Source organism: Dicentrarchus labrax, unplaced genomic scaffold, assembly GCF_905237075.1.
Source record: "Dicentrarchus labrax unplaced genomic scaffold, dlabrax2021, whole genome shotgun sequence".
Lineage (NCBI taxonomy): Eukaryota > Metazoa > Chordata > Actinopteri > Moronidae > Dicentrarchus > Dicentrarchus labrax.
The window spans coordinates 1,847,882-1,861,956 of NW_026136717.1; the positions used below are offsets into that span (position 1 = coordinate 1,847,882).

Sequence of the window (14,075 nt, forward strand, 5' to 3'; positions counted from 1 at the left end):
TTTGAAATGTAACACCTGCAAGTGGACAGTCTCCATTTAATAATCAATGTACTCTATGTTGCATGCTTCACGCTATTAGTTTCAAACCAGTCTTACACTTACCCTTTGTGGAAAACACCCACAATAGCCTTTACTAATCCTGAGGTGTCTTCCTGTTTTGCTGACAGAGTAGATTCTGTCTGTTTTTCTGTTATTGTTTCCTCTGCCTCCAATACTTCCCAACCCAAGACACCCGCTGCCTCTGATGTGTCCAATGGTTTCTTCACTGTTTGGGTTTCCTCTGCTGCTATTCTCTCTATCTGTGATTGGCTGAAGACCCAAATATAAAGGATTTTAAAGTGTGATCCACAGAACTCATGAAGCAATACAATAAGAAAACTGTGTTCAGAGATTCTGAAATTTTCCATGCACTGTATTGTCAAGTTATGAAAGCTACAATTTTCTTGGTCCAAACAGTCCATGTTAGGCAAGCACTAAAAAGGCCCATTTCACAGCAAACAATGCAAGAGCACTGGGCTCATCTACTTACCCTTTATCTACACAAAGGTCTATGTTTTTCTTTGCACCGCCTTTGAATTTTTCCTCTGTCATAAAAGCAAACATAGTAAAATACAAGAAAAGAAACAAGACAAAGGAGAATGTAACCTTGATCTTAACACTTTAAATGTCTCACCGTATGCAAGTGCTGTGTTGGGGTTGCTAATAGATGTGGAGGGAACATCAGGAATTCTTGTGTCTTTGAGATGTGACTGAGTTGGTAATTCTTGTGGTGTATGCTTCTCAGTAGAACAAGGGAATGGATTAGTCAGTGTTTCTTTCTCAGTTGGATTCAATTGTGAAATGCTGGGGAACCCAGGAATTTTAGTCAATTGGGGGCATGATGGAGCCATTGCAACCATATACTTCATTTCATCTTGTGTATGCTTGTGTTTTGCTCGAAATTTTGCAATTAGAAATATTTTGTCATTCCGCAGCTTCTCAAACAGGGGCTTGCTTTGTGTTGTCCTGGTTTGTATATTTATACATTCAGAACTAAGCATTCTTGCTGATGGAAAACCTGGGACAGATGAAACACATGGAGCAGATGGGTATAAGCTGACCATGTTTGGTGGCGTGTTTACAGTTTGAGCAGAGGGAAAGCCACGTACTCTGGCCTCTTTTGGGCAGGATGTTACTAATGTCACCATGCTTTTCATGTTGTCGCAATATAGCTTGTCCTGTCCAGAAAGTAACATAATCATTTCTGCCCTCGTCTCTTGAGGCTTTATCAAAATTGGTTTTGTTTCATTTAGCCACCCTGTGCTTGGGATTGTAGTCATGGATGCAAATCCTTTGAGACCCGAAGCACTGGAGCAGCAAGGTACAAAACTTATCATATTGGGTTCAATCTTGGATTTGGTTTGAGGTGCAGAGGGAAACCCAGCGGTCCTGGATACTTCTGGGCAAGATGGTGCTAAGGCCAACATTGTCTTCATAGTCTCTCTTGATTGGACTTGATTTTGACTGTGTATCACAAAAAGTGTCTCCTTTGGTGGCTTATCAAACAAAGTGTGTGCATCAAAAAGCCACTGGAATTTTGAAGCCCCTTCAACAGATGCAAATCCAGGCAAACTGGATACTTTGGGGCAAACAGATACAAGACTTAGCATATTGTATCGAGGGACAGATGGGAAGCCTGGAATCTTTGATGACCCCGGGCAAGAAGGGACCAAAGCAAGCATGTTGTTTGGCTTGTCTATGTTAACTGGTGAGCTGTTAATCCTAAACTGAGTGTTCTTTTGGGGTCTGTGCATCAATGAACCCTGTTCAGCAACCCATCCTTCTTCTTTGTGCCCTTCAACTGATGAAAATCCAGGTATGATAGAGACTGGGGGGCACAAAGGAAGGAGATTGACTACATTTAGGCCATAATACACTGTTTTGGCATTTGGAACAGATGGGAAACCAGGAATACTTGACATTTTAGGACAGGATGGTACACAGGAAACCATATTCTTCATTATCCTATTGTTGTCATTTGATGTGTCAAATATGACTCCCTTCTTTGGTAGCCTCTTCAGCAGTGACCCATTTTCTGTTACCCATCCTACACTCATATTACCATAAACTGATGGGAATCCAGGTATTCTGGAAACTTGAGAGCACAATGTAAAAAGGCTGACAATATTTTGTGCACAATACACAGTTACAGGATTTGGATGGGAAGGAAATCCTGACACCCGTGCCTCTTTTGGACAGGATGGTACAAGGGAAACCATTGCTTTCATTGCTCTCCTATGACTTTCACATCTGTCAATCAATGACACCTGCTTGTCTTTCATTCTTGGTTCAAATAGTGGCTCCCTGCTGATTGTCCACTCTTCTGAATTACAAAATGATTGAAATCCTGGTATCTGTGACATTTTTGAGCACATGCTTGAAAGACTGACCATATTTGTCATGTGAACAACATTAATCATTCTGGGTTTTGGTACAGAGGGAAAACCAGAGATTTTTGATTCTCTGGGGCAACTCTGTGCAAGAGAAACGACTCCTTTCAGGTCTTCATCAATTTTATTGTTCTCCTGTAGCAATATAGTCTCCTTTTTAATTTGCTTCTCCCATAATGGCACATGAATAGAGTTCCAGTCTTTGTTGTCAGCTTTCTGCATCGAAGGAAAACCAGCCATACTGGAGGTAGCCGGGCAAGATGGAAGGATATTGACCCTACTAAACCCTTTATAGAGTAGTGTAGGTTCCATAACAGATGGAAATCCAGGGATACAAGCTTCTTTTGGACAAGTTGGTGCTAAAGCTGACATAGTCTGAATGTTATCATTGTAAAGTCTATCTTCAATCATGACTGTATCAACTTTTGGCCGTGTTAACCCTAGAGGTTTATAATCTGTAGTCCAGCTTTTGCTCAAATGTTCCATTAAAGATGGAATACCTTCAATCAAAGAAGTTGTGGGGCAAGAGCTTAAAAGGCTCATCATATCTGATCCATGATGTGCTATAGTAGGATGTGGACTTGAGGGGAAGCCTGGTATACAAGAATGTTTTGGGCAAGTTGGTAGCAGAGCTCCCATTAGTCTACATTCATCCTTCTCTTTTGGTGACACTGTCATGAAAACAAGTCCAGTTTTCATTTTCTTCTTCAAAAGTGGTTCTTTTTGTGATACCCATGATCCTTTATTGGCTTCACTGATAGATGGTGAACCAGGTATATTGGATACACTTGGGCAACTAGGATAAATATTCACCATGTTTGGGCCATAAAAAACTAAACTGCATTGTGGTACAGATGGGAACCCTGGATTTCTAGCCTCTTTGGGGCAAGATGAAACCAGTAACACCATTTCCTTCTTGTTCTTTTCATCATCCTTTGAGGCATATGGCTGTAATAGTTCTTTCATTTTTGATTGTTTCTCCCACATTGGCTTTTGATCTTTATTCCAGTGTTGTTCTTCTTTTACGGGCAGTTTGGATGGCATGCCAGCAATGTATGTCACAGTGGGACAGGTTTCCAAGAAAGTGTACTGTTTGGACTCAATTTCGGACTTTACATAATATGGCATACATTGTGCACTAGCACAGGAAGATTTTTTATCCCCTATTTGTTCTACTAGATCTGCATGTCCTTTTAAATGAAGAGCACCCACAGTGGTTAGAACTTCATTATCCTTTGATGACTTATCCCCCTTATCACTGTCTAGTACGCATTCAGTTTGGTTAGCACTAGCAGTAAATTCAAATTTCCTGCTAACTGTTGGGCATATCGGCAACAGACCTGCCATTCCAACTTCTGTCTTTCTCTTCATTTCATCTTCAGTGTCTAACATCGTGGTCCAGAGACTTGTGATCATGGCAGCACCAGGCAACGATGGGACCACACTGACCATTTCTTTTATAATTTTCTTTTTGTCCTCTGATGTGTTTCTAGTTAACTCTGTAGTCACCTTTGGTAGCTCCTCCCATAGTATGGTCTTGTCTGTTGGGCATTTGACTGTAGTCGCCTTTGGTAGCTCCTCCCATATTATGGTCCTGTTTGTGGGATGTTTTTCTAAGTGCTGCTCAGCATTATCTATTTGGGCTTGGGAAAGGGGTTCTTTTGCACCAGCAGCAATTTGGCATGATGGCTGTAGTGAAATCATGTTTTCATGTCTAAAGAGAAGGTAAATACAAAGTTATAGTCAAAGTTTACTGTTGGAAGATGCCAAATAAAAATAATATTGTAAAGAGCATTCCCATAACCAACACGATAATTTTTACATATTTTACTATATAGTGCATGTCTGGTACAGTGTACCTCAATCAGTCTGTGAGAAAGCAGTCAGTGCTAACTGTATAATTACAACTCATTTACATATTATAGCAAAGTTGGAAAGAAGACTGTATATTCCTGCTTTTAAAATGCATGCATGCATGCATCAACAAATACTTTTCCAAACTCACTCCAGCCTGTATTAAAACAATCATTTAATAGAGATGAAAAGCTGCTCACAAAACATCATGCCACAGCATTTGCTTGGTTTGATTTTACAACTAGTGTTACAACAGCCAGTGCTGTAAAACCAGCATTATTACTGGGTAATAATGTAGTGTTCTTCACTGTATACCCCTGTGATACTCAAAATCAAAGTTATATACCTCTGTGTTGACTTAAGTTCTTACCTCTAAGAATATGATATTTCTTTGTTTCTTTGTATTTATTTTACTTTATTTATTTATTTTTGGATTTATATACTGCTGCTATGTTATTGTTTTGTTTCTCTATGGCAACCCATTTTGCTCAGTAGTGGTAGCGCTACAATTCAACTGAAGTCTACCTCAAGAGGACATTAAAAATTAAAACCATGCAACACACATAACTACACTTAGATCAAAGAGCAGAGACCAGGTATTAGCCTCTTTCACACTTACCCACTCTCAGAGTATCTAACACATCCTTGTTCCACAGTGTCATAACTTGTAGTAATGACATTCATTGACTCTACTGAAGTTTTATTTGGCTCTTCTAAGGGCATGAAACCATGATCCTGCACAGTGACTTCAGCAGTCTCTGCTTCCTTGCCAACAGTACCTCCCTTCTCATACATTGATATCTCTGTTTCCTTTTGACCCAAGAGGCTGAAACAATGACAAGTGACAAGACGGAGAAGCTGTATATACTTGGTGAACCACAGAATAACTTACAAATGCAAAGCTTGCAGTAAACTTGTCAGTCAGATCGTGTTGAGATAAAGCAGATGCATTATTGAGGAATTACATCACATTATTACATTACTGCACAAACCAAGGCAACCCACCTCTTCCTAACACTCAAGAACAGTGGCATGTCAGGTATTGAGTGCCACATTCTGCAATGCAAGTCTCTGAAAACAGAAACGGAAAGCATGTTTCAAAAACTAACCAACTGACATCACAGAGAGAACTCCAACTCCAACTCTCACTCACTCACCCTTTTTCTAGAAGGGCTATTTCTTCAGCCTCAATCGGTATCCAAAAGCCATGGTCATCTTTATGCATCTCCAATGGTGAACATACATCAGATTTTGTTTTCTTTGAGTCAAGATTTAATCTGGTTGGACTAGACTCATCCCATAACATCTCAATGTCATTAACTCTAGAGGATGGCTGGTCCACTTGTATTCCAGAATTTGATGATGGTAAGTCTTGAACAATTGCCTCAACAGGACAGGTTAAAGGCTTGGTTGTCACTCTTTGATGTACATCCTCTGGTACATTTTGGCTAGGGACTATAAACCGCATGGATCTTTTGTTGACAGAAAACTTACAAAAGGAATGTTCTTCTAGTGACAGCTCTTGACTCATCAGGTTTTCTCTTTGCTTTCCGATTGTTTTTGTCTCTGACTTCATCAATAGCAGTGTTTTAACTGGCCACCCCAGTCCTGAATGGTGCACATGTGTTGATTGTACACCAAGAACAGAACCTTTCTTTGGGCAAGATGGCAAAATATTTACCATATTTGAAAGCCGGTCTAAGTCTGGCTGTGGAACTGCTATGATGCCAGAACTGAGAACAATGTTTGGACACTCTTTGTGAGGAGAGCCATACTTTTTGTAAAATGGACAGAAACCTTGCGTTCTTATCATCACCACTGGCCAGCCCTCTACTTTAGAATCAGAACTATCTGAGGCTCTTGAGGGGAAACCAATGATATTTGACTGTCTAGGGCAACATGGCAGCAACTGTACCATGTCTGCATTTTTTTCCACAATGGCATCAACAGCTCGGGGTCGAGGAGCAGATGGAAATCCAGGGTTTAGGGCCTGTTGTGGACATGATGGAAGCATACTCAGCATTATTTCTTTGTCCCTATATGACATTTCCTTCACTGTAAAATCCTGGTGAACAACTCCATACCTTCTATTGAATGGGTTTTCCCAAACTGCATCCCTATCCAGATACCAGCCACTATTGTTGTTTGCACTATTCTTTGCAGGTAGACCTGGAATTTTACAGTGTTTTGGGATATTGCCTAAGGATTTTAACATGCTGGGAGCTTCATTCAACACAGCCTTGACTGATTTCTTTACTACCTTAGAGGGAATTCCAGGAATATATGAGTGTTTGGGACAGGGGGGCAACATTGATACCATAATACCGACCACTGTCTTTTCTCTAAAACACATCTTATAGTCATGTATTACTGACAGTCTTCCTAGGTTTGTTAATGGCCTTTCCCATACTGGCCTTTTGTCTACACTCCACTCTGCTTCACCAGACTCACTGTGGACTCTAGAGGGTATTCCACAAACTCTGGAATGCCTTGGACATGTTTGTAGCAGATTGATCATACTTGGCATATCTTCCAACATCTGACATGGTATTGATGGAAAGCCAGGTAAGCAGGCTGTCGGGGGGCAGGACGGCAATATCGATACCATATTTATGATTGTATCACAATCAAGATAGAACACATTAACATCCTGTAAATGTGATGTAACTCCAAACTTCTCCCCAGGGAATAGCAGCGACTTTCTTTCCATTAGCCACTCTAATTGTTTGGTGGTGTCTCTAACTGGCATTCCAGGAACTCTAGATTCCTTTGTACAACTATGCAATAAATGTACCATAGTTGGGCCATCAGCTATTGTAGGTGTCAGAGCAGAGGGAAACCCAGGTACACTAGCATTTTCAGGGCAAGAGGGTAATATTGCAATCATACTCATAGCAGTGTTCTGGTCAAAACATGAAACTGCATTTAGAATCAGCACTTCCCTTTTGATAAATTGACTCTCCCACTGTAAACTTTTGTAAGCAAACCATTCATTGCATCTGGATAAACAAAGTTTTTGTCCAGTTTTTGAAGGCAAACCATGGACTCCACTATTTCTGGGGCATGAGGGCATTACATTAACCATACTGGGTTCTCGTGGAGCAGAGGGTAAGCCAAAAACATTGGCTTTTTGTGGGCAGAACATATCTACCATATTTTTAAGGCTTTCTGTGTCTTTCGGTAACCACTGAACAATGTAAGCGTGTCTTGTCTGCTCTGATCTCTTGTTAATTATTCTCCTTGAGGCATGCCAATCTCTGTTCTGTTTTCCTCTGTTTTGATCTCGAGATGGCATACCAGGAATTTGGGTCAGTTTAGGGCATGTAGGTACAAAACTGACAATACTCGGTAACAGCTTTTGGGGTCCTGTAGGCATACCTGCAAGGCGAGTTCTTACAGGGCATGAGGGCAACATTGCCACTGAACAGAACATTTTGCTTTTGTTGAGATCCCCTACAGGGGAAATATCTTGAATCAAGACTTCACCTACACTCAAGGGCTTCTCCATCAAAATATGCTTGGATAGAGCCAAGAATTCACCTTGAGCACTACCTGGCTCCTTAGAGGGTAAACCAATGACTCTTGTTTTTCTTGGGCAAGTAGGCAGAAAATCTGCCATGCAGGGGTATTGGCTTGCTACAAATGGAACACCAGGCACACTGGGTTCTTTTTGTGATACAGATGGGAAACCAGGATTTTTTGCCTTCCATGGACAAGATGGTGACATATTTACCATATGTTTCATATATTCTTTATCCTCCTTTGACTTTGACTCCTGAACCCGGACAGGATTACTTCTCAATGGTCCATTTATTCCATTCATTTCCCTCCTCAAAAAATGCCAGCTGTCATTTTTTGCCATAACTCTTTGTCTAAATGGCATGCCTGCAATCATTGTCTGTTTGGGGCATGTTGGGAGAAGACTGGCCATACTTGGAGTATTTGAAACCTTCTGCAATGGTGCAGAAGGAAACCCTGGAACACTGGCCTTTCTAGGACATGTTGGCAACATGGCCACCATTACTATAATCATATTAGTATCACTGACAGCTTGTTCCTGAACACAAGACATGTTTAAAATAAATGCTTCTTTTGTCTGCAGTGGTTTCGTCCATAAAGAATGTCTGACCCAAACACTCTTTCCATATACAGTCATTGATCCAGCACAAGCTAACCCTGGAATCCTGCAATTTCTGGGACATGTAGGTAAAAGGTGAGTCATATTTGGCTCACGTTTCAAAGCAGATGGGAATCCAGGAATACTGGCAGACCTGGAGCAGGATGGTGTTAAGTGCACCGTTGTTGCAGTTCCTGTACTACCCTCATAAAGGGAACTGACATAATTTGAATGCAGAAGTAAGGGAAATCTGTGGCTGGGTAACTTCCGAAACAATAACCTCCTATCATCCAGCCAAGCTATAACTTGTGACTGATGTAAACATGTCATGCCAGGAATCTTAGAATATTGTGGGCAACTTGATAGTAACTTAATCATACTTGGCACTTTCTTTGTTTCTTCAATCTGAGCTTCAGGCTGTAAAATGGATGATAAATGAGAAACAGAACTCTCTCTTGGGCACAATGGACCATATTCCACCACAGATGTGTACACACACTTTTCTTCTATAGTGACTGCAGAGTTTGGTAGCATAAGTTCCTGTGTAACTCTCTTATCACTTTCACACAGTGGTCTTTTATCCATATCCACATGTTCAGTTCTTTCTTTCTCTATACAAGGGTCCAAATCATCCACAACAAAGCTTTTTGAGGAAGATGATGCAAAATTCACATTAGGTTCTTCTCTTTGTTTTGATGTATTGCCTGTTTTGGGCTGCTGTGCTGAGAGAATCCCAAAATAAGATTCCAATCTTGTAGTGACGTTGTCAGAGGCAGATGTGTTGCATATGATTTTCTTATCCATAACTGGAACAGCAGGGCTGATTTTACGAGTGTCTTTTTGTAGCTTCTCCGACTGTGAGTTTTTCGCAATGGACCATTCCCCATACTCAACTTCTGGTGTTATGTTCAACACCATTGGAGGACAAGCAGAACTAGCGTTTCTGAGACAAGATGACACTGAGGCAGCCATGCTCTCATTTCTGAAGGAGTAGAGTATACCAAAGATTGATGTCAGAAGAAAAAGACTGAAGTGCTTTAGAAAGTTGTTAAAATGCCTAAACAAAATCCACTTAAATACTACTTAAATATCACATTTACTTTTGCACTGAACTTAGATAAATTTTTGAGACTATACAATTGGGGTTTAACTGACAGAGCACCACACTACACTTACCCTAAATCCATAGTTACAGCTTCTTTTTTATGGGCCGCTATTCTTCCAATAGGTTTAGTATCAAAGGTTGTAGCAATGTGAGGCAAGTGCAACAAAGGTCCCTGGAGTGATATGGAAGTAGGTTCAGGGTTGGTGGGAGAAAGGGCTTCACGCTGAACAGGCTCTGGTTCGGCTACTAGATTCCCTAACCGAATGGACATCTTGGATACATGACTTCTTGGTTTAAACAGAAGTTCCTTGACTGAGGCAGATGCTGGATCTTGAAAATCAGGGTTTTGCTTAAGTGAACAGGTAAAAGGAGGAAGTGTTGGCTGGACGTTAGGAAATGTTCTTGCTGGCCTTGACTCTGTCTGATCCATTTGTGTTTTTGGTGTCTCAAAATATTTTAGCCCTGGGGCTTTGAGTGTTCTGGAGCTATGGGGCAGAAGTGAGGCCATGCTCTCAGGTCTGAGGGACAAACAAATAAAGATCAGAGTTATGATGTAAGGAAAGTCTCTATCGCAGAATGCAGTCCATATCTAGGCCATATTCACAGAATTCCACTGAACAGCACACAAGCAAAAGAGCAATGTGACATAGAACTATAAAAATTATATATGGCAAACAAGTACAACAGAGACAGAATCACCAACCAAACAAGCGTTTTGTGATAAATCACGGAGGTAATGACCAGGTCTTGCCAAGCAGCAGTAGCCCTTTGGAGTAATACACTGAAACAACACTGCCAGATCAGGCACTTGCTACATCAACACAACATTGACTGAGCTGATTTTGTTCAAATTTCAACATAAAAGAATCCCTTTTAAAATCCCATATACTGGGCAATTTCATAAACAGCTGAACAGCATGATAACAATTTGTTTGCAGTGCCGAAACAGCTACAAGATTCTAATCAGTAAAAGCTTCTCAACAGAGGGGACCAGGGACTTACTTCACCAGATTTTACAGTTAAAATAAAGGGGTTGAATTTTTTATATCTAAATTAAATTTGGCAAACCTGTTGCTTTCTGCCTTTAAATGCAACAGTGTTCTAACGTAATAGAGTTCTCTATACCTCTTTAAAACATTACCAGAAACCCTTTCAAGCCAAACAAATGTGTGTGTTTGTTTGTGAGTTGCATTTTACCCAAAGCTGCTAATCCAAGCCTAACCAATTAATGCCAAATGTACACCAAAACATGCCACACAACATTAGCTACCTTAATGTTGTTTTGAACCTTGTGTAGATAGGGTCTTAACCAGTAATTAGAGTTTTCCTTTAAGGTAAAATATGTAACCTTATGCATTTTCCAGCCGTAAAATTATTAAAAACCGCTAGACCTATGTTATATATTTTGTTAGGCAGTGTACTTACGTTATCCCAAATGTTTCCAACAATGTTCAAGACCTGAGCAAGCTGTCATTTTATTCAAGGTAATGTTTCAACTATCAGGGAAACATGGGATATGTCAGAGAGTGACAAAGCAGTTCAGCAAACGTGACTAAAAGTAATGTGAATAAAACTTAAATAAAACCTTGTCCGTGGAAATAATTTCTGTCAGTCATGTCAGATAGATTTTCATCGGCAATGGTGCTTGTTTAACAATAAAGACAACAATAATTTCCATGATCCCACACCTCTTCAAGATGTCATCAAACTATGTATTTTGCTCTTTTTTTGATGTGAGAGACCCCCAAGCAGCAGAAATGCTATACTCTGCATTTAAGCCACATTTAGTGATTTCTGACTGCTAAAAGGAAAAAAGTTATTCCAAAATGAGAAAAGTCTCATAATTAAAAATTAACAGTTAGACCCATGTCCTTCAGTTGCCAAATGTAAGTATAGAAGAGAGCACAAAATCATATACACTGCAAATAATTTGTTGCCATGTATGATTACACAGCAAAAGACCTTGGCAGTAATATTAGTGCAGTGCGATTAATGTTTGATGAAAATGTTATTACTAAAGGAAAAATGTACCCCTAAATGCTCTAACACTGTTAAATATACATGGCAGCAATGTGCTTTGCATTTAGACACATTTTGTTATTTGACAATGTATTATTTTCCTTGTTCGACTAATCAATACAATCAGTTATCAGGACATTAGAGGCAAGGTAAGTATCATTGCTCAGAGAAATGACATCCATGGCCGTTGCAGCCAGGATTCAGCCTTGGTACATGGGGCACAAGCTCTACCTTAGCTACAAGGGCACCGTGAAAATCTGACGAGGAAAGCGATCCACGTGCCACGTGCAGGAGCACAGACGCGATGTCACAGAGCATCAAATCGTTAGTATTGTCCTAAATGCTTTTGTTGTGAAGCACTTTGTTACTTTTATTTTGAAAAGTACTTAAATCTTGACAATGACCTCTCCTAGCTTTTTCAAGCCTCTTTCAACCCTATCACATGTTATTCATTGGTGAATAGAGTTTTCTTATGATAAACTCAAGCAACTACTTCCTTAGAACTCCCTGAATACATCACAAATACATGGAATCTTCATTAACAGTGTTGGAGTATCTGAGGGTGAATTATTCCTTTACAACCATGCTATGCCAAATATTAAAAAACACCAAACCTGATAAAAGGCAGACTTTTATATTTCCTCACCCTGCTGATGCCTTGACAACCTCGATTCCAAAATGTGTATCTCTTTTCCGTTCTGAAGCTATGGACAGCTCTGGCCTCCCGCTGGCTGTGGCCCTGGGGTCAGAGGCTGAGCAACATACAGAAATATAGTTAGCCATGCAGTCATTGCATATAGGTATCACTTATCCTACTGCACTGCATTGTGTACTCACTTGTGGGTGTTGTACTCTGGTTATCCTCTTCACTCAGCGTGCTTAACTGTCTTCTGAATTCTAAAATTAAAGAAAAGCATTGAAGAGGTTATAAATAATGACCTAAAAGAAGATATTCATATGCCACCACACCAGCTCAGCACTTTGACTGTGTGCTTTTACCTGTGTGGAATCAAGCGTTACCTGCTTTAATAAAAACAACCAGCAGGCGGAGACATGTGTTTGTAAACTGGTGGGGTTTAGTCACTCAATTTTGATGCTAATTCTAATGAAGCAGGAACAACATGGATCATTGTTCCTATTCTGTACCTGCATCTTGGTCAGTGGGGGAGGCTAAGGCAGTTTGAGGCTGAGGAGGAGGGAGAGCAGGCCCACAGAGCACAGGAGCAGGACTTAAAGAAGAAAGTGGGGGGGTCTCTACTGTGGTGATCTGCGGGCTCCAAGAAGGGACAAATCCAGACCCTCCGTGGGGTTCCTGCTCCAAAGACTGACCAGTGGGCAGAGAGAATAGAGCTGACAGAAAGGAAACATAGTGGGGCAGAGGGATGATGGGAAGAAGGGGATGAAAGAGGGGAAAGTAGAGGAAATGGAAGGTGGAATATCAATGACCTGAAACTTATGTATGCTTTTCAAAATTGGTTTAGCAGCTATTTTCAGTGTTAGTGCTTGGAGCGTTAGGAACAGATAGGTAGCAGGTGGTGCAGTACATGGAAAAGGAACAATCGAAGCAGCACATGAAGAGCCAGAGGTAAAAATGGGGAAAAGCAGTAGATAGCAAGGATGAGAGTTAGAACACAGGGAGTGAGCAGAAGATTCTTCGAGATCTTTTCAAACTCATTACATAAATATGTTGCCAATTTTACATGTCGGCCTTGTGTCTGAATAATTAACTTTCCATAAAAGTCACAATATGGGGAACTATTTTTATCAATATGCACTGTACTAAAAAAATTATGATTTTCACAAACATAGCAATAGTAATATTATTAGCAATTAATGGGAGTGATCATTTTTGCATCACACATTTTTTATTTTCACTGATAAAAACTATTAAAACCATGATGATTTTTTGGGGTCCGTACCAAACAAACAGGTTTTCTTATAGAGAATAAGATTTGTAGACATTTTACCTTTATCAAAACATTTCAGCTTCTGCAATTTAGATATTGCACTTGGCCATACTGTGAATTAGATAATTTTCTGATAAATTGTGCAGCCCTATCATAAACTAAACTAAACTAAACTAAACTTCACAATCACTTCTAGCTCCAAGCCCGTTGGTTCCTAATGAATTAATAATAATTTTTTTAAATCAAATAAAAAGTTTAATTTTTTAAAAAGGTTTAATATCTTCCTTAAAGTTCCAGTGTGTAGCAGTGGAGGATCTATTGTCAGAAATGGAACATAATATTCATTGGTATTCTTCATCAGTGTATAATCATCCAAATATCGAAGTCATTGTGTTTTTGTTAGTAAAAATAAGCCACAGTGTGTTCATGGTAATGAAGGAACATGCCACCCAATGCAACAGTGAAGATAACATATATCAGGCTTTGGATACACACAATACAATACTAGTAGGATCACTTAGTTGTTTGGTTTGGCTCTGCACATGATTTGTTGACAAGAAGAAAAGTATGGGATATTATTGTTGTTACCCTTTAAGTTGTCATGGAGATTGCACTTTTATCAGATCAGTTCATAAAATGTGTTT

At 39.9% G+C, this 14,075-nt stretch overlaps 1 protein-coding gene across 8 annotated transcripts in view; it reads right to left on the bottom strand.

Annotated features, from left to right (window-relative positions):
- Positions 1 to 14,075, bottom strand: part of ehbp1l1a (EH domain binding protein 1-like 1a) — a 49,808-nt gene that overhangs the window by 15,672 nt on the left and 20,061 nt on the right. For 2 of the 8 annotated variants that reach the window (XM_051429572.1, XM_051429574.1), the window contains exons 12-21: positions 12,671 to 12,874; positions 12,362 to 12,421; positions 12,171 to 12,276; positions 9,577 to 10,023; positions 5,441 to 9,382; positions 5,289 to 5,354; positions 4,903 to 5,109; positions 674 to 4,143; positions 530 to 584; positions 103 to 309 (exon numbers count right to left, since the gene is read on the bottom strand). In XM_051429572.1, the coding sequence (XP_051285532.1) occupies positions 103 to 309; positions 530 to 584; positions 674 to 4,143; positions 4,903 to 5,109; positions 5,289 to 5,354; positions 5,441 to 9,382; positions 9,577 to 10,023; positions 12,171 to 12,276; positions 12,362 to 12,421; positions 12,671 to 12,874 (8,764 nt within the window). The other 6 variants (XM_051429573.1, XM_051429578.1, XM_051429575.1 and 3 more) reach the window with 6 other exon arrangements.